Below are 22,052 nucleotides of genomic sequence, written 5' to 3'. Positions count from 1 at the left end.
CACACAATTCATAGATTCACAAAAAGCCCATGAAAATGGTAAACAAGCCCCCGCTAAACCCCCAACATTCAAGTCAAGTCAAGAGTTTTATTTGTCACGGCATACAAGTATACAATGAAATGCGGGTGGTCTTGCCCGCAACGATGTGCAATACAGTAGTACAACATATAATAGAATCCAATAAAACAACATTGTGCAATAAACGGGTAACATAGTGGGGCATCTCGGGGTTAGACACCGATTGACCGTCAGCATGAATGGTTAAGAGGAGGGAAGACCTTTTAGTAAAGACGGCCCTCGGCGGGGAACAAAGAACGGAGACCCAGCATTGTAGCATTAACATTAGCCGCGCGCACTAGGATAGTTGGGAAAACACCCAAAACAGAGGCATGACGACCATGTTTTCCCAAATATCCTGCCCCTCGCGCCAATACATCACACGGCTGTCTCACGGGACAACGAGCAGTATTACTCATGCTAGTAACAATGCCTGACAACGCAGGCCTACCTGTGCGCGATGTAGCTCGACTGCTAACCGTCGCGCGATGTCCCTCAGTCCGCTGTTACGAGATGAGGAACCCCAGGACAGGCCCAATGCGCTGGTAGGATGTGCCGAGAAGATTCCAGGGGCTGGTGAACCTCCGGAGAAAACCCAACATTGTGTAATTTCTTCCTGCGTTTCATAACAACTAGTTAACAAAAAGATGAAGGTAGAGTGTGACCATGTCCGGTGTCATATAGTAGGACCCGGGGGCGTGGCCTGGTCACGTGCATGTGAGTGCAATTGTTTGTTCGTGAGCACAGTAGGTGCTAGCTAGGAGATAAGAGATATCTCATAATGGCAAAGAGCGAGACGCGATGACCAGTATGATAATATAACTGTACATTGGATTATCAACGAAACCTTACTTGGTCCCAAGAAGAGGGTCTCGTGTATTATTGGGTTAGGACATTTACTGTACATTGGAGGGGGTTGGGTTAGGACATTTACAGGGGCCAGTTTCGAATTGCAGTCTCCCGTAGGTGCTCTTTGAGAGTGGTTTTGAAAGTGGGTAGTGATTTACATTCCTTTACAGCTGTGGGTAGGGCGTTCCACATTGATGTGGCATAATTACGAAACGTGTTTAGTCCCTTGTTTGACAGAATCTTGTAGACCAGGCCCATTGCAAGTTGCTGTACTCTGTCGTCTACTCTAAGCCATCCTAGGTTGTCAAAGTGGGCAGGGGTGAGGTGGGTTTTAGGAGTAAGGTCAAGCAGTAGTCTGACCAGTTTGTTTTGTGATGTTTGTAATCTTGTTTTTAGTGCCTTTGAGGTGCTTTGGTACCATGAGGTGCACGCATAGTCGTAGTACCCTTGAATGAGTGCTCCTGTTAGAGTCTTCAAGGTATTCTTGTTTACCAGAGAGGAGATCCGGTACAGGAATCTAGTTCGTTGGTTGACTTAGTTTTATTACATTGGATCCCATTTTGTCACAGGAAAGATTTGCCTCTATAGGATGGAACCCAGGTAGGTAATTTCATCTTTCCTTATAAGATAAGATATTCCTTTATTGATCCCCTTGGGGAAATTCAGGCATCATAGCAGCATGGGGGGGGGGGTACAGGTAGTGAAAACAACACAAGCAGTGTAAACAAATAGGTCAATATAATTTACTATCTAACTAACTGAAATATATTTTCACAGTGTCACATAAGGTGCAGTATGCATAAGGTAGTGTTATAATTTACTATCTAACTAACTGAAATATACATTATTCATTATTCACAGTATCACAGTATCCACATAAGGTACAGTATGCATAAGGTAGTGTTATTGTCCTACTTGGGTTCCTATTAGTTCTAGGTCGATGTCTGGCAGCAGTCCCTGCCCACTGTTGTGGAGCCTGATGGCCACTGGTATGAAGGACTGTCCGAGGCGGTTAGTTGAGTGTCGGGGGGTATGAGTCTGTGGCTTCCTTGTCACCTTCACCTAATATGTTTTGATCTGGTCAGGTGCACTGTCACCTAATATGTTTTGATCTGATCAGGTGCGCTGTCACCTAATATGTTTTGATCTGGTCAGGTGCGCTGTCACCTAATATGATTTCATCTGGTCAGGTGCGCTGTCACCTAATATGATTTCATCTGGTCAGGTGCGCTGTCACCTAATATGTTTTCATCTGGTCAGGTCCGCTGTCACCTAATGTTAATATGTTTTCATCTGTGTCCACTGACCACTGACACACAGTGGGGGATGTTTTAAAAATATAATTTAATATATAATATAATATAATATAATATAATATAATATAATATAATATAATAATTTGGCTGAATTGCCAATGGCTGAATTGGAGTATTGCACTGTGCAATACTCCAATTCAGCCATTGGCAATTCAGCCGTTGGGTGGGGGGGCGCTGTTGAGCGGGCCTGTGACCAGACCTGAAAGCGCCCCTGGCTCTGCGGCTCTGCAGCTGCATGCTATTCGCAAATCCACTGCTGCAGCCGTCCTCCCGCTGCAGCCGTCGTTATCATAACACTACACACATATCATAATGTTTACAGCAAACTGTAGTTGATCACCAGGTATGTTTTATTAACGTTGAATAATTCATATAAGAAAAACGATAGGGAAATCTCTTACCTTTCTCCACTGGTTAAAAATGCCAGGAACTGAAATTGAAACTTGCTGTGCGCCGCAGTGATATGTGTTTATTATGAAATGACAATTGCGTGTTGACACGCCCACTGCGCGAAGCCTCCTAAATAACTTTTTCCAGTTTGCACATATCTATTATCTATGACTAATTTTATCTATTTTTAGGGGCAAATGCGATTGAAATAGTTGCGCTGTGGTTACATGACATCATTGCTATTTTAGAGCTGCTCTACCGGTTACACGGTATAGTCAAAATCCATACCGTAGAGCAAATTCATACCGTTTATACCGTATACCGTTTATACCGTCCACCCCTACGTGAGTGTATCATGAATATACTCATTGCTTAGAACCCTCTTGACCAATCATAATGCGTGATATGTATATATATTTATTATTACCGGGAGCTTGGTATGTCTGGCGAGAGCTTGTATGGATTGTGAAAGAATAAAAAAATTGTGCTTAAGTGCAGCTGCCAGTTCAGTGTCACTGTGTTTTTATTTTACCTAGCCTAGTTGTGAAATTGGTATTAAATGTAGCTCTAAGTGGTATTAAAAAGGTCTTAAGTTTAACAGTCAAGTCAATGAATGCATTTGGCTGCTGCCACCCGGGGGTTAATAATACAGTAGACATCACTGCACAATGCTCATGACCACACGTGGTGCTTCTAAACCGGCTTTGCAAACCATTGTTTCAACAGCCCTAATGCACCGGACCCATTTATGTGTGTTCTATTTAAGGCATTAAAGCGACAATCTGTGATTATCTACCACATCAATGTGGGGTTTATTCTCACACATGACGAGTCTGATCTACAGATGTTCAACAGGCTTTTTAGAACGTTCTTAACCAGAATATTCTGCAGACTCGTCTCACTCCAGCGTTAACAACATAAGTGAAGCACTTTGAGCTGCAGTCCATGTGTGAAAGGTGCTATATAGATATGAATTAATATTATTAGTATATTGTAAAAAAAGTTATGCATTGAAATGTCCAAGTCTCAACGACATTGAAAATGAGGGTGACCTCAATTATCCTTTTCGAGAATAAATAAAGGTTTGAATAAACAAACCTTTATTACAGCCAAATACAATAACAAACTCACACTGTATGCACCTAGTCTGGTGTTAGTCCTTGTATCGAGAGCTCAGTCGATCAACTAGAAGAATCTTGTTTCTTATTTCTGGTGGTGGGGCCACACATTATGTTTACAGTTGGATCGTTAACACATGTATTGGCCACTTCAACTCGGATCAAGAAATGGAATACGTTTGATTTATACTTTAGCACAAAATAATTATAATGGAACACTAAGCATCTCTCACATAGTCTTAACAGTAATGATATGTTCAAATGTGGCTACGGTGAGCTGTCATGCCTGCGTCTGTAGAACAATAGCTTTATGGACTTTGTGATCCACACATCTACTAGCAAGATCTAAACGAGGCTTTCCTGGTTGTTGAGTGGATTAGGGCACGATTTCATGCACTCAGTCGATGTGCTGTAACTTTGTAACTTGTAACTAGTTTAGCACAAATGAATAGAAGCACATAGTGACCGCTAGCCTAGCCGTGGGCCAAGAACACCTCTCCCGGGGTTTTAAGCTAGGTCAGTGGTCCGTATCCTCTTCCATTAATTTGTGCTACGATAGGCTATGGGCACAGAGAGGAAACTGGTATCCATCTTCTTGTCCAACTCTGGAGAAGAAGCGCATTTCCCATAATGTTGGAATAAACTACAGTCGACTCCCCTTGGCATTGTGTTAGCTAGTGTCATCTTAAAAAAGAAAGCTCCCATCTTTGGCTTCTGTCAAACGGGTCTCAGCCTCGCCTCTAATGGGACTCCAGAATAACAATGGCTCGACATATATATTTCAACCGGTTAATCAGGATGAGTACAAGTTATTTTGAAAATACTGTAAATGCGGGTTCCAACGTCATTCTTGCCTTGATACAAAAATCGAGGCGTGCTTCTTTGCCATAATCTTTTACAGTTACTGAGAAATTGTAGTTATTTTTTGCCGATTCATCACTGCCATAGGCTGCCATTGTATCTGAAAATGTATCTTAACACTATGCCGTCCATCCACGTATATACACGTGTTTTGAAAAAGCGCGATGTGGACCAGAGCCACGAGTATATACGTGACGAGTTGTTATTGTTTTATTCCATATTTATAACGGATCTTAGGTACCCGATCCACTACCAGCAACTTTTCACATATTTGATTTTCGAAACATGCAGTACCGGCCATACCCGCTTAGGGGCGCCATCGCTCCACTGCAGTATCAATGTGAATTTAAAAAAAATTAAAAAGTACAATTCTGTGGGCGGATCATAGTTCCTTGATCCCAGCCGAACATCCTCCATCTTGGATCAGTTTGGCGAGCGTTTTTTTCAGCGTGGAATAATGGGATTTATGATTAGCCAATGTGCATATCGATCTACCAGAATCCGATGACTGGTGAGGAAATGCTGCCGGCGATCACATGGCCTGACGGTAGGATAATATTACCCCAAATTACAGCTGGATTGGACATTGTTTTATAACGTAACGTGATCGGTCAATGAAAATGCTATATTGAACGCACACTGTATTGGTAATCAATAATAGTAATCGGCGTTCCCCGCAGCCCCCATTTCATCCATAGATGCTCTGTAATAGTCCGGATGCTACGCAGTTTGTTTTATTTCATTCGTATATATACAGCAGAAATGGCGTTTGATATAACGGCGCCAACGTTTAGCCTATTATCTAGCTCCCGGGAAAAAAGACGAGACGAAAAGTGGGATAAACCTTATATTCACGACGCTATAAAATGACAACCAACCGATGGATTTTTATTTTCTTTAAGCCATTATGAAGGCACGGTTTATGCACACAAGTGACAATGAGAATGGACAGATAGCAATACTATAAATGATATATAAAGCTCTTGGAAAGTACATTGGTTTGTTTACAATCCGCTGTCCTCTGAGGCCTAAATCCATAGGCCGCGCCGGTCGTCATAGTGTTAAACACCACATAAACCCACAAAAGTCACCACATCCTTAGTGCACCTACCCTGCCCTCCTACCCCGCCCTCCTACCCCGCCCTCCTACCCTGCCCTCCTACCCTGCCCACCTACCCTGCCCTCCTACCCTGCCCACCTACCCTGCCCACCTACCCTGCCCTCCTACCCTGCCCTCCTACCCTGCCCTCCTTAGTGCATCTACCCTGCCCACCTACCCTGCCCTCCTACCCTGCCCTCCTTAGTGCACCTACCCTGCCCTCCTTAGTGCACCTACCCTGCCCTCCTACCCTGTCCTCCTACCCTGCCCTCCTACCCTGCCCTCCTTAGTGCATCTACCCTGCCCTCCTACCCTGTCCTCCTACCCTACCCTCCTTAGTGCACCTACCCTGTCCTCCTACCCTGTCCTCCTACCCTGCCCTCCTACCCTGTCCTCCTACCCTACCCTCCTTAGTGCACCTACCCTGCCCTCCTACCCTGTCCTCCTACCCTGCCCTCCTTAGTGCACCTACCTTTCCCTCCTTGTCAGGGAGACCCATGTAGTAGTCCCAGATCTGGAAGCCATATTTAAGCCCAGGGAGAGACACCTGCTGGACCGTCACACCCAGGTCTGCCTCCAGACTCTCCACCACCTGGGAAACATTGATTGATTGATTGATTGAAAATGTAATTAACATATTGCAGAATGGGTACAGTACAGTACAACTCAATACACACAATTGTTAAGGGGATGCAGACCAGAGAAAGACTTCCGTCTTGTTTACATCAGGGTCCCCCATTTTCAATTCATAATGACATAAACATATGGGTATTCAGATATAAAGTTCTAATCATCTAATCTAATCATGGCATTTATGACATGCATGACATACAGATATACAGTACCGTTACATTTGTGACATACAAGATATGCAAATATACAGTACTGTTAAACAGAGATCCTAACAGTAAATATATACATAGGGGGGAGGGAAATGTACATGTACATCGCATCAGTACATCCTTCAACATGCGTGTGTGTGTGTGTGTGTGAATTCTATTTTGAGACGCATGTGTACATGCGAATACTTTTGTACAGAATGTGTGCGTTCTTGTTTTGTATGGGTGTGTGCGTGCCTGCATGTGTTTATTCAGACTGTGTCAGTATGTGTGTGTGTGTGTGTGTGCATATGTGCGTATGTATGTGTTTATCAACCACTCGCCTTCCTCTGGATCTGGATCAGCTGTGTGTTGACGGGGGAGGTCAGTGGGGAACCTCCATCATGAGAGATGGTGAAGAACCGCACCTTCTTGAGATCCACCTCCATGGATAAGGACAACCTGCGCACACACACAGTATCCGCTATTTATATTCTCATCCATATGTACAGTATTTGCATTTTAATTATGGCCCTATTAAACTCTGAATTATAACCCATATAACTGATGGCATGTACAATAATGCTGTATATATATTTATTCTCACCATATATACGTATATCTATCCACATCTGTCTGTACATGCCTGCATATAATTCTTTTTACATATCTGTAGATACTATATATCTATAGTCTATCTATCTATCTATCTATCTATCTATATATCTACACTCAGTAGTACCAATTTATATATTTGATATACAGTTTAATCACATGTAAATTGTATATTACTATTGCACTTTACTGTTACATTTGCACTCTAGTTGGATGCCAAACCTCTTTCCATTGTACTGTATTTGTGCTGTATGATGACAATAGATTTAAAATCTACTAATCTACTCTAACCTCATCTAATTTGTATGTGTAATGGAACATTAGCCTGATGGTGTTATGAATATTGAGTGGTGCACGTTAATAACCACCAGGCGGTAAGATGATAGTTATGGCCAGGTGCGTGTGTGCATGCGCTGAGGCTACTGCACAGGGTTGCTGAGCTAGAACTATATAAAACTCAAAGATAGCCTCCGGGCAATCAACTGCCACTGGGGACCCCAAGTCTGTGTGCGGATTAGGGATGCACAGATCCGATATTGATATCGGCCCCGATATGAATAAAATAGCTAGATCGGGTATCTGTGACAATAAATTTTTATATATATATATATATATTATTTTTTTTTGTTTTGTTTAATTTGAATAATAAATAACAATTCAGTACATTTATATCGGTGTTAATTTGTAAAATTTTGTTTCACTAAGTTAGGAAAGTAATGTTTTAAGTCATGCCTGATGTTGCCTTGCACAAAATAATGATCCCAGTCTCTTCCACACAGTCAGGCATACAGTTTATTAATTGAACAATGGGTATCGGATCGGTACTCGGTATTGGCCGATACACAAAGCCCAGGTATCGGGACTGAAAAAGTCAGATCGGACAAAAGGAAGGAGGAAGTGCAGTATTAGTTAGCCTAGATGCAGAAAAAGCCTTCGATAGTGCAAGCTGGTTATTTCTATATAAAGTATTAGAGAGATTTGGATTAGACAAAAACGCTATGAAAACAATTAGGGCATTATATCAAGAACCGACGGCTAGGATTAAGGTGAATGGTAGTCTGACGGACCGGATTAAACTAGAGAGAGCTACCAGACAGGGTTGTTGTCTTTCGCCGACGCTCTTCGATGTATTCATCGAACCACTGGCCCAACTAATTAGACAGACCAAAGACATCAAAGGGGTGGATAAGGGGGACGGAACATAAATTGGGATTATTCGCAGATGACGTGATAGTATATATGAGACAACCAGACACAAGCTTCCCGACACTGATGGATCTGCTGACAGAATATGGATATTACTCAGGGTATAGACTTAATGTGACGAAGACACAGACATTAGCACTGAACTACACACCAACGATAGAGATCAAAGAAAAATACAAAATCAAATGGGACATGGACAGGATCAAGTACCTAGGGGTGAACATCACAAGAGGGGGGGAGGGGCTATACGATGCAAACTATACACAGATAAATCAGAAAATCAAGAGAGATCTAGAAAGATGGACGGTGATGCCCCTAGATTTCAGTTCAAGGATCGAAATCATTAAGATGAACATATTACCAAGGTTACTATACCTATTTCAATCCCTACCTATATTAATACCACAAAAACAATTTAGGGGATGGGATAGACAGATATCAAGATTCATTTGGGGGGGGGGGAAAGGCCAAGGATCAGATATGTGACTCTACAATTACCAAAGGAGAAAGGAGGGATGGCAGTACCCAGTTTAGAAAGCTATTACTATGCAGCACAGCTTAGAACAGTAGCATGCTGGTGCAATGTGAACTATGAGGCCAAATGGAAAGATATAGAAACCAAAAGAGAGGGATTCAAAGTGCAGGCACTGATAGGAGATAGGGAGCTGTTCAGAAGACAGGAACAACTACTAGATCCAATTACCAGATTCACTATAAACATATGGAACACAATAGTAAAGAAATACAAGCTAGAAAAAGAATCTAAGATACTGAGATGGATAGCACACGACAACAAATTCAGACCAGGGATAGAAGATCATGGGTTCAAGAGGTGGGAACGGGGGGGTATAACAGCAATGTGCACGATGACAGAAGGAGGGGAGATGCAGACTCTACAAAAATTGAAAGAAAGATACGGACTAGAGAATAGAGACCACTTTAGATATTTACAGATTAGGGACTACTATAACAAGGAAATAAAGCAAGATAGAGACAAAGAACAGAATGGGGTAATTAAGATAATGGTAAAGTCATACGAAGGACGGAAGGGGAGGGTGATATCAGCACTATATCAGGCAATAATGGACAGTAAGGGAAATACAACATTGTATGTGAAAGAAAAGTGGGAAAGAGAGTTGGAAATAGAGATAACAGAGGAGGAATGGTATGACACATGTAAGACACAACAAACAACCACAGGATCAAGGATATGGAGGGAGTTTGGGTGGAAAAATATAATTAGATACTTTATAACACCAGAAATACAGGGCAATTACAGGGCAATATTTTATATATCATTGTAACGGTGTAGTGTAGCAATTACAAGAATGACGAGACTAACTTCTCACGTTGGGCATACAGGTAGCATGACACATTTATTTCACACTCTGCATACACAGACAACACACACACTCAATTCAATGGGCATGAGAAAACATGAGTTTACATTGCCAAAGCAAAAGTGGAACAATACAATCAAAACAAAAATTATATGTACAATTAAAAGGGAATAGGAATGATGTGTAAACAGAGCTGTCACATTGCAACTGACAACACACTAGTGTTGTCACGATACTGGAATTTCGAACTTCGATACGATACCTTGAAAAGTATCGATATTCAATACCATTTTCGATACCACAGGGAAAAATGTTAAATCTTAAAATGTAAAAAAAATTAAAAATAAAGATAAATATATATATATATTTAACTAAATTTTGCTTTTGTTGCTGGTCGATTCTCCTCAGCTTCTCTCTGGTACTATAAGAGAAGATAAATATAACACTTTTAAAACCCTTTGTTTATCTTTAGATCAGACATTTAAAAATAACTAAATGATCTAATCTTAGAAATTAAGTAAAGTTAATAGTACTGCATGTTAAGCATAACAGATTGATTGAACATTTTATTAACAGATTGCAGAATGGTACAATACAGTACGGCTCAATACACACAATTGTTAAGGGGAGGCAGACCAGAGAAAGACTTTCGTCTTGTTTACATCAGGGTCCCCCATTTTCAATTCATCATAACATTTGACATACAGATAAACAGTACTGTTACATCCAGCCATTTATGACATACAAGATATACAGTACTGTTTAAGAGACAGAGTTTCTAAAAGAGAGTATATACAGTTAATTTACTTCTGACCATTATAGGCAAAGTATTTTCCTATGAACTGAAACTCATAAGACCACATAAGGCTAGCATCATTCAGTTACAGCTATATTGGCCAACATTAGCCAGCTATCTAGCCAGCTACTGCACCACAAACTGCCAGCCAGCCAGCTGGCTACCTTAACCCACAATACAACAGCTATCCAGCCAGCTACTGCACTACGAACTGCCAGCTTGATTGATTGAAAAACTAGCCAGCTGGCCACCCCCAATCCAGCCAACCGTACAAATTACGGTCTCAGCCAATCACATCAATTTGTACAGTTAGTTAGCTAGCCATTCCATTGCGAATGAAAAGGTAGGCCAGTATTAGCTAGCTAGTAGCTAACGTTACCCAACTGAAAACGATAGCTAGCTAACCAACAGCTGCAAGCCTGCAAACAACAACGCTGTTGATGTAATGAGCTATCCGTAGTAGGGCTGACCAAATTTTTGGGGGGAATTCGAAGCTTTGGGGCAGAGATTCGATTTTAATTCGAAGCTTCGAGATACATTTTTTTTATTTAATTTTTTTTATAATATTTTTTTTTAATGTTGTGGGACTTGTACAGCACTTTGTTCAACTTTGTCAGTGCTGTAAAGTTTAAACCTTTTAAATCTTAGACAAACAAAACACTTTGCTTTCATGAAATATTGTAAGCCGTCATTTGAGGCTTTATAAAAGCAGCATAATGAACACAAATCTGTCAGTGCCGAGTCCGACCTCATCTTAAATAACAAACAGCATTGCTTGTTGTAGTTAACAAAGAGAGGCAGAGTTGATTTTGCAACAAAAAAAAGTTTTTTTAATTAAATTTTTTCATAATCTCATTTTATTAATCTACTTCAAATCAGCCCGCGATCTACCTTGGGCACCACTGGCCTAGGCAGTAATGAGTGGGTAGCCTAGGCATTGTCCAACTAACACCTCTCCCGAAGGCTACCCAGTCATGTCCGCTTCCATTCATTGTGCTAAGATAGGCTAACATGCAGTCAGAGAGCTTTTTACTCAACGCACAGAGAGGAGACTGGTATCTATCTTCTTGTCTCTCTCTGGAGAAGACGGTAAGCTAATTTCCCAAAATGTTGGAGTTTTCCTTTAACTACTACTAGCTACTTTATTACTTACAATTGTATGTACATCGGCCGATAATTGGATATCGGCTTTCCCCCTGCTCTACTATCGTTATATAAAAAATTTAAACTATCGTTATTATATCTGCCTTTAAAAATCCACCATCAGTCGACCTCTAGTTCAGCTCCATACAGTACTGCCTACCACCATAATAGCCAGTGTACTCTGGTCGCAGTGCACAATAGCACTGAAATAGAATGCAGAAACAAAAATTGAATCCTTCCATCTTTTCACGTCTCATCACTTTCCGGTTGTGTCGGCGCTAACAGAAAGCATAATTATCGCTATCGGTACATCCCTCCTCGACATGGCTTCGAGTGGATAAAGAGAACATTCACACACTGACTCGAAAAGGCAAACGATCTTACTTGTCAGCGTTGGGCCCCGCCATGATCCTCACCATGGGCAGCAGGTCCTCGGCGTAGCGACACATGGGCCCCGTGCTCAGGTAGTCCTCCTGGAGCCCCGAGGCGGGGGGGTACTGGTTGTCATTGGAGATCACACCTGGAACAGCACAGCGCAGACCACTTATAGGGAGCAGACTAGCCTTGCCTGGCAAGTATAGTAGAGTAGTCTCTGTCCAAGAGGGTGTTTCAAGATTAAAGAGTTATATTTGTCACCTAAAGACATGTGTAGTGAGATGTAGGTAAGTGGCCATGCCCGCCTAGATTGTGCAAAAAATACAAATAATAAAACAACAAATAAGACATGATAAAAAGAATAAGAATAATAAAATACAATGCTAAACATAAGAAGTAAAAATACAGTGGGTTCGGAATTTCAACACATGGTTGATTGGGATTTGTCTCGGTGCAATGCTCATTACATCATAAAACACTGGAAAAAACACAGTATAAAAACATACAATATACTAGCTTAGCACAATGAATGTTAGCGAACATGGCCGGTTAGCCTTCGGGAGATGTGTTAGTTGGACAATGCCTAGGCTAACCGGCCATGTCCGCTTCCATTCATTGTGCTAAGCTAGGCTAACGTGCAGCCAGATAGCTTTCTACTGAACGCATAGAGAGGAAACTGGTATCTATCTTCTTGTCTCTCTCTGGAGAAGACTGTAAGCTAATTTCCCAAAATGTTGGCGTGTTCCTTTAAGGCTTAGGCACCTGAATCTGTGGTTGTACACCGACTGCTGTGAGGGGAAATACTTTTACTGTACACAAACCTTACCTGGAGTGGTTTTATGGCCAAATATCCCATTGAAGAAACATGGCATCCGGATGCTGCCGCCGATGTCTGAACCCACTCCGATAACTGAGCCTGCTCCCGCCAGTATACTGCCCTCCCCACCTGGGCAAAGGGCATCGAGAGAGAGAGAGGGATGGAGAGAGGGATTGAGAGAGAGAGAGGGACGGAGAGATTAAGGAATGGAGAAAGTAATTTCAATGGTGTACTTTCATGAATCATGTGGGGAGTCGTCACAATGTAACACGCACAGATTCAGCTTTATTGTTGCATCTTCCTCATTGTCATATTCCTCATACAAAAAAGAGCTAAATTCTTGAGTCTTGCCCCCTCGACCTACAGCATGGCAATAAAATACACAATAGAACAATACAATACACAAAAACACAATAAAAACCAGCATAATAGTGATGTATGAAAAAGTGAGAGTGCTGAGAGTGGTTAATATAAAAAGTGCAATAGTAGAATAAAATCAACATAAAGTACTTAAAAATCCTTAAAATACTAAATACATAAATACACATTAAATCAGAATTATTAGATTAGTGTTCATGAGTCTGATGGCTTGATGGTAGTACGAGTCCTTGAGCCTGCTGGAGCTGGCTCTGAGCACAGTGCTCTCTTCCTTCATATCCAGAGAGTTCTAAAAAGGGCAGCGCGCTGTAATGTAAATGCCGTCGTGGCCAGCAGACTCAAGGACTCGTACTACCATCAAGCCCTCAGACTCATGAACACTAATCTAATAATTCAGATTTTATAGTATGGAATGTCTTTAGAGACATGGTGGCTGGAAATATTGCCCTTCCAGTGTCATCATTCCAAAGGCTTTGCTGTTGGTTCTCTTTTTTCATTTGTACACTCCTGCCAAATATCAGAGATATCAGAGTTCTCCACTCCCCCATGTGAACTATGAGTGGTTCTCGCACTGCAGGTATGGTGTGTTAAATTAGGGCCCTAAAGCAGAGGGATGTTTTTTTTTAAGATTATACGTTTGCATGTAATAGTCAGCTCAATATCATCATAAACAATCAAAACAAATATGTGTAAAATGTGGCATTTCTATATGTTTTATACAGTTAAAACAGCCTGGGGTCAAATTGACCCCAAGGAACACCGATGTGTACAAAGCGTGTACAGGACAATCAAAACACATCATCATGTTCATTTTATGTTTACCCATTTGTCCTCATTAAATTAGGAAAAGTAATAAGAGAACACAGCGCTCTCTTCCTTCATGTCCAGAGAGTTCTAAAAAGGGCAGCACGCTGTAATGTAAATGCCGCCGTGGCCGTTACCCTCCCGTCCGGGTAACACCATGCCGTTGCCCTGGCGTCTCAGGAGTTTGAGCGCGGAACACACGTATTTCGGCAAGAAGCAGAGGGAAACATACCAAGCTAGTTGCACTAACGTTAGCCGGTTACCGGGTGCCTTATTGACGTCCGTGTTTCATCAAAGACAGGAGGGGAATGGCTAGAGGCAGTGTTGTAGTCGAGTCACTAAATCTCAAGTCCAAGTCGAGTCTCGAGTCCCCAGTGTTCGAGTCAGAGTCCAAGTCACCAAAGAAGAGCCAGAGTCTGAGTCGAGTCCCTGTTACCCTAGTCAGAGTCGTCAAGGTTTAGTCCACTCCACTCTGGCAGTCAAAGAGCTGACATACAAATAAAAAAAGGTCTACATTAAACCTAAATGAGACAGAAATATAGAAAAAGATTTTGCATCATTTGAACAACTGTCCCGAGAAGTTCTCTCTTTCGAGGTCACATTTCTTTAGATACTTGCAAGTCCGCAGTTTTGTACGTAATATCAATCCACAGTTCCCCAATCTTCCAGAAGCCACTCATGTTGACACTTTATTAAAGCCTACACCTGTCACAAAGGGTATTATATCCGTTTTGTATGGTTTGATTTCCTCACTGCGCCCTACCTCATTAGAAAATATCAGGAGGAGATGGGAGGAGGACCTGGGTGAGGAAATTACAGAGGACCTGTGGGAGGATATTTTACACCGGGTCCACTCAATTTGTGCCAGGCATGGGCTGATCCAATGTAAATTTGTTCATCGTTCACATTTGACCAAAGTCAGGCTAGCCTAGATATATGGCAACATTGATCCCACCTGTGATAGATGCCATTGTACCCCTGCTACACATAGTCACATGTTTTGGTCCTGCCCTAGTGCCCTTCCCTATATAATTTTTGGTCTGAAATATTTTAAATTATTTAAAATAGTATTGAGATCCCAATCAGTCAGACTGCCATAACCGCTTGTTTTGGTGTTCCTCCTACTACATTGTCTCTGCTCTGCCACGATATAATGTTGACCTGGTGGCGTTTGTTACTCTCCTTTGTTACACTCCTGGCTAGACGTCTCATTTTACTACAATGGAAGTCACCCACTCCTCCATCTCACTCTATGTGGCTCAGGGATATTTTGCACATTCTTTTTTTGTATTTTATTTTTTTATTATTTTTTAAACAAACACATAAACAAACACGACAACACACGATAAGATATACAAGATAAAAATAAGATTGAGAAAATAAGGTGTGTCATAAGGGGTTCGACAGCTAGATTTTATAAAACATGGGGTAGTTTCTTTTTTTTTCAATTGACTGACACCCCATAAGCAATACTCACTTTTAACCTAGTATTATCTGGCTGGTTAATCTGTCTACATGTGGTCAGGTGTAACCCGATGTTTACCTTCTCATTTAAAAAACATTTTTATTCCTGTCTTTCTTCTGTACAATCCTTGTCTTGAGTCAATATCTGTCCAATTGGCTATATGTCCAAACTAATGATATATACAGTATATATATTTTTTGTGTGGTGTATTCGCTGTAGTTTATGTTCAATAGACTTATATTTTGACTACTTATATGTAGATATGTGCAATATGTCTAGCATATTATGTGTACAGTTTGACCTACTGCTCATTTTGTATTGCCAATAAACAAAGTTTAAAAAGAAAAAAGAAAAAAATTAAACGAACAAGCGAGCTAACTAACTAACTTGACTAGTCGCCCACGCTTAGGTCCAGCTCCTTCAGTCAGTCCTGTTTTGTAGTCAGAGCCACTCAGTTCTGGAACACCCTACCAACTGAAATAAGACACTGTGCTACCTACCACACCAGACCTTTACAAAAAAAACTCAATACCTGGTTATTAACCAATCAAACATGTAATCACTTGTAATCATTTCATTGTGTATTTTATTATTGCTTTTATTATTATGTTGGATTATGTTGTAAATACTGTGTTGTACCTTTTTATTTTATTTTTTGTATCCACTTTTTCTCCCATTTTCTATATATTTTCTCCCATCCCAATTTCGTATCATCCAATTCAACCCTCCCCTGTCACGAACGCTGTTTCTTGCCTCCCACAAGCCAGCTGCAATGTGGACTAAGTCATACATAGCACAAGTCCCCTCCGGTACTTGAGGTAACAGCAGTCGCATCTTTTCACCTGCGCAGCTCGATCTCTCAGTGGCGAGGAGTAACGCGTGGGAGGCTCACGCTGCCCCCGACACTTCCTGATTCTACTGCGCAGGCGCACCAACCGACCTGTAGGAGTCGCTGTCCACAACGCCCGATCCCCACCCATCAGTTTCCCACCCCCTAATACTGCCAATGTGTATTAGTACGGACGACCAGCTAAACTGAAAGCAATGTGGAGCGCTGGGATCGAACAGGCGATCCCAGCGTCTCCGCATTCGTGGCGAGCGCCTTGCCCACTACGCCACGTAGCCACCCTACTGTGTTGTACTTTTAATGTTTCTGTTCTAGGTGTATTGTCGGTCTCATAACATCTTGCCAAAAGGACTACAGTTGCGAATTAGCCAGCTGGCTAAAACTGACACATTTACAGAAATGTTTATCAATGTGTACTGTCCTCTTTTATTTTTTAAATAAACTGAAACCTGAGCTGCCTCCCGGTATCCTCTCCAGGTCGTATGCGTTGTTGGTGATTCCGTACAGGTGGTTGTGGGATTCCGACCACATGCAGAGCTCGCTGGAGTTGGTCACGCCCAGCGGGATGGCCCCCGCTCTCTTCAGCAGGGCCACTGGAGGGGCGTCCACGGTGGCCAACACCCCCCGCCTCGACACCAGGCCTGCCGTGTGGGGCATGCCTAGCAAGGATGGACAGCCATACAGAGGAAAGGCATCATTAGCTATTCTACTGACGACCGCCGTCAACTAAAAACACTAAAATATTCAAACAATTAAAATAAATTAAAAAAAAACGAACCTTCTTACTTAGGTACCTTACTACTATGCTACTATACTTATTATATCATGCTAATATGGCTACACTACTATGCACTCAGAGTGTAACACAAAATGTCAACACTATTTGACGAACAATGTACCCCTCCTGCCGACTTGTTGTACACAATTCGGCTCGATCAGCCAAACACACAATTAGAGGTGGGCTTCCCACTCTCCAGGACATTTACACCAGGTGTTGAAGGGCCAAGGCTACGAGAATAGCCAAAGACTCTAGTCACCCAAACAACTGCCTCTTTGCACTGCTGCGGTCAGGCAAGTGCTACCGGAGTCTCGTGGCCTACAGAGAGACTCAACAGGAGCTTCTATCCCCAGAACCATCAGGATGCTCAATGACTCTATGCAACACGTTAACATCCATTCTACACTCATTGCACACACATCCACATGCACACACTCACTTTAAACATTCACTTTAGACACTTTAAACTCTTTAACAGTACACCATATTTTATATATTTATTACTAAAGGATTTGCACTACCTCTCTACCCAATTGTTGCATTGTTTGCATTTATACTTTAGTTTTGTATATTGTATATTTTGTATAGTGTTTGGTCTTTATTCTTTTTACTGTATGAAGCACAATCTCTGGAGGGTCATACCGAAACAAGCATTTCACTGTAATGTACATGTACCTTATATGTGACAAATAAAACACAACTTGAAACCTGAACACTGGTGTGCTGTTCATGGGGTGTCCGGTTTCTGTAACCCTGTGATCTTTTGTCTCGTCTCATTATCTATAATTATTACAAAGACTCTTCTGGTCTTTGTGGCGCTTTTCCATTCCATCGGTAGCAGCTCAACTCACTTCCGATACCAGACCTGCACTTTCCACTGCAAATAGGGAGGTGTAGTGGTTACGTCATTGTTGTTTCCCGCTCGAAATCTCAATGTATTTCCAATGGACACATTTCTAAATCATCTCGTTTAAAACAAATAAAGCATGAACATTGGCATGGTGTACCTTTCTGTGTGTATTCATCCACAATCTATAGCTCAACATGAAGAAATTCGCAATTAACTCAATGGGTGCCAATAACGAGTAAACTCGTTTTTGGATCCATTGATCTTTTTCCTTTGATCCCCATTCTGAACATCCGGCCGGAGCCCCCTGGCACAACATTGGAATTGCAATTACGATCGAAATCCGCCAGGTGGCAGTATCGCCTACCTTATGAACATGGGCCAGCTATTACAGCCCCCAAAACAACTAGGTACTCTTTGCGAGCAGCAGTGAGCAGGACACGTTCGATCACCTAGAGCGAACTATTGGATATTATGAAAAAGACTAAATGGATTATATGGATGATGATTATGGATGATAAGGTGCGTTTGTTGGACTAAGCACTACTGGTAAAACGTAAAACAACTATAATCAAACCGACCGATGAGGAAACCTATTCGGCTCTGTGGTATAGTCTGGCCCGAGCACACAATAGTAACCTGGCTTCAATGCAATGGCGAGCGAACTATTGGATATTATGAAAAAAACTAAATTGATTATATGGATGATGATTATGGACGATAAGGTGTGTTTGTTGGACTAAGTGTAACCCAGGTTTCAGATTCATAACTATTTAGTTATAGGAACATAAATAGTTAATGCCATTGAATAAGAACATAAATAGTTAATGCTATTGTGTAAGAACATAAATAGTTAATGTTATTGGGTCATATGCATATTCATATGAGATTAGCAACGTTTTGACCAAATCTTTTGAATTGCCTCACTGCCCTTTAAATTACCTCATGACGCGAGACAGGTGTCACGACAGCCATGTCTTGCCTTACGGCAGGTGAGCCTTGCCATACGGCAGATGAGATTACAGATTGGCGGAGACTGACGCAGCTGAATGCTGCTGGATACTGAAATGAACTAGCACCACGAAATAGTTATCAAACAGTCATAAAAGATTCCCCCAGTTACAAAACCGAAGAAGTTGTTGCAGTTAAAGAGCATACCATTTCCGGAAGCGGTTTTGGCCAGGTTTTTCTAGCACCCCGTTCCACCCCCGGGAGCAGTTCCCAGGAGTCCCGACCGACCACCACTCATCACGTGTGCCCACGCAGGACGAGGCAGTGTGCCGGACCGACACAAGATGGCGAGCCAACCCACAACCTCAGATCTAGATCAAGCCTATGCCCGGCCTGATCGGATTACCCCCGTTGCCTCAACAGCGTGGTAGGATTGTGAAATTGCCTTCCTCATTCCCAGTGAGGAGGTGGATCAGGAATTAACGAACTAATTGAACTTGAGCCACAAGAACTTCCAAGGACCATCATATCCTTTTCTATGACACGAACTGATTGAACGAGAACACAAGGACTTCCAAGGGCTTCGACCCTGTTTCACCTTTTGTATTTTGATATTGTATTTTGTATTTGATTGCTGCACATTGTATATATGGGTACTGATATTTCTCCTATAAGAAGGGAGAGTTAAAGGGTAAATGCACCCAGTAAGATACTTGAACCACTGATGTTCTCCTGTAAAGAGGACGAGTTAAAGGGTCAATGTATCCAGTAAGATACTTGAATCTCACTGATAACATATTGATTATAGTTGAATCACTGCTGGTTCTCCTGTAAAGAAAGATGGTTTAAAGCAGTGGTGCCCAACCAGTCGATCGCGATCGACCGGTAGATCGCTCGCTGGTTTCAAGTAGACCGCGAGATTATTTTGGAAAATCATTTAATTTGATTTGATTTGGAGGAGAGGACAAAAAACGTTCGAGCAGTCCTGTGTATAAGGCAGTCAGGCAGCCTGAGCCAATCGATACCGTCTACATTCCGTACATTCCGGACAGCGAGCTTCACCCATAGGGATGCAAATTGGTGCCTTTGTTTTCATGGAGTGGCATGAGTGGGGGTCGGGCCCATCACCTGGCAGGTACAGTATAAACGTCACTCGAAACTGCAAGATGAATGGAACACCACCAGCAAAAAAGAGGTTCATTCAGAGAATCAGAGGATGCTACTTTTCAACAACGCCAGCAAGACCTCACTGCCGCCAGCCAGGACCCTCCGACGAGCTGCCGCCGCCGCCGCCGCCAGGGAGCAGCTCCAACGCCGCCTCCGACGAGCTGCCACCGCCGCCAGGGAGCAGCTCCAACGCTGCCTCCGACGAGATACCGGATAGCACCAGCGTCAGCGCCGCAAGCAGAACCGGAGCAGCCAAAAGACCAAAAACATATAATTTCCATGAAGAGTGGGAGGAGGCTTACTTTTTTGTTTATTTCAACGCAAAATCAGTTTGTCTGATTTGCAAACAAACCGTGGCTGTGCCGAAAAAGAGTAATTTGGAGCGGCATTATACAACGATGCACAAGAAACACTGCACGGATTTTCCTCCAAAAACAGTCGTACGAAGAACAGAACTCCAGCAGATGAAGTCTTCACTAGTGGGACAACAGTCCACTTTTAAGAAGCCCAACACCAAGGCAAAAGCTGCAACAATTGCATCTTATCGTGTCAGTCACATTCTCGCTAAAAAGAAAAAATCCTTCAAAGACGGCGACTGTGTAAAAGAGGCATTGACTGTGGCTGCCGCTTTCTCTCATATGAAGATCATCAAGTCCAAGTACAGAACCACATTGACAGATGACCATGTTGTGGACTGCCTGAGGCTTGCAACCAGCTCCTACAACCCAGACTTTGAAAAACTAGCTTCCTCTTCCCAGTGCCAGCGTTCTCACTAAGGTAGAGACATTTAATAAATACAAAAAAAAAACAGATAAAGGAGAACTATCAGTGACTGTTGACAGACCTTTTTGTGGAATTGTTTTTTGATTGTATTCCATTTTGCAATGTGACAGCTCTGTTTACACATCATTCCTATTCCCTTTTAATTGTACATATATTTTGTTTTGATTGTATTGTTCCACTTTTGCTTTGGCAATGTAAACATATGTTTTCTCATGCCCATTGAACTGAGTGTGTGTGTTGCCAGTGTGTATGCAGAGTGTGAAATAAACGTGAGAAGTTACAGTTACAGTCTTGTCATTCTTGTAATTCCTACACTACACTGTTACAATGATATATAAAATAGCATATTATATTATATACCCATTCAATATGCACATGACAGAAAATATTATATGCCATATAATATTTTCTGTCATGTGCATATTGAATGGGTAATAATATTACTACTGATTGATTGATTGAACACTTTATTAACAGATTGCAGAATGGGTACAGTACAGTACAGCTCAATACATACAATTGTTAAGGGGATGCAGACCAGAGAAAGACTTTCATCTTGTTTACATCAGGGTCCCCCATTTTCAATTCATCATATATACTAATACTAGCCGAGAGACACATTTGGGCTGATAGCTCTCGGCTAGGTGGCAAATAAAAAAGTAGATCTTGGTTCAAAAAAGGTTGGGCACCCCTGGTTTAAAGGGTCATTTCACCTGATAAGGTATTTGCATTCCTATAACCTTGAATATTTCTATTGGTACTTTGTGCGTATTACACCTGCAAATGAAGAGTTTAAAGGGTCATTTCTCCTAATAAGGTACTTGCATTCCCTGCACAATTAAAGGTTTAAATTAATATGTTTAACCACTTACCTATTGAAATGATAAACTGATATAGTTTACTGAACGATGAACTGATAGAGTTTACTGATCTGCAATTGCAGAAGAAAGATAATGAGTTACTCACGAAAAAGGGATACATCTAATGTCCAACTTTAAACCTAGCTTTTAGCTAGTGATAACCTCAGAGACGTCTGAACCGAACCAAATGTGTTGATCCAATCAACCTAGAACCTGATATCGAACTAACTCACTGTATGTATTGTAATTGTCTAGCTAGCGCGCTTGTTGTGAATAAACTACCGGTCACTGTTATAACCTTGTCTTTGGTCTACTACTCCTTTAACTGTGTATATTACTCCTCTCCTCATTCGAACCTAGAACTGGTCCGTG

At 41.8% G+C, this 22,052-nt stretch overlaps 1 protein-coding gene across 1 annotated transcript in view; it reads right to left on the bottom strand.

Annotated features, from left to right (window-relative positions):
• The window catches only part of faah2b (fatty acid amide hydrolase 2b), a 102,597-nt gene that overhangs the window by 44,780 nt on the left and 35,765 nt on the right, over window positions 1-22,052 (bottom strand). Inside the window, exons 4-8 of the mRNA XM_084312234.1 lie at window positions 16,744-16,953; window positions 12,810-12,929; window positions 11,993-12,128; window positions 6,853-6,970; window positions 6,163-6,282 (exon numbers count right to left, since the gene is read on the bottom strand). Of these exons, the coding sequence (XP_084168360.1) occupies window positions 6,163-6,282; window positions 6,853-6,970; window positions 11,993-12,128; window positions 12,810-12,929; window positions 16,744-16,953 (704 nt within the window). The remainder of the gene's footprint in view (window positions 1-6,162; window positions 6,283-6,852; window positions 6,971-11,992; window positions 12,129-12,809; window positions 12,930-16,743; window positions 16,954-22,052) is intronic.

The sequence above is a fragment of the Notolepis coatsorum genome (genome assembly GCF_963971535.1).
Source record: "Notolepis coatsorum genome assembly, chromosome: 4".
Classification (NCBI taxonomy): Eukaryota; Metazoa; Chordata; class Actinopteri; order Aulopiformes; family Paralepididae; genus Notolepis; species Notolepis coatsorum.
Note: the sequence above shows the minus strand (reverse complement) of the source record. Positions and strands in the feature narration are given on the sequence as shown.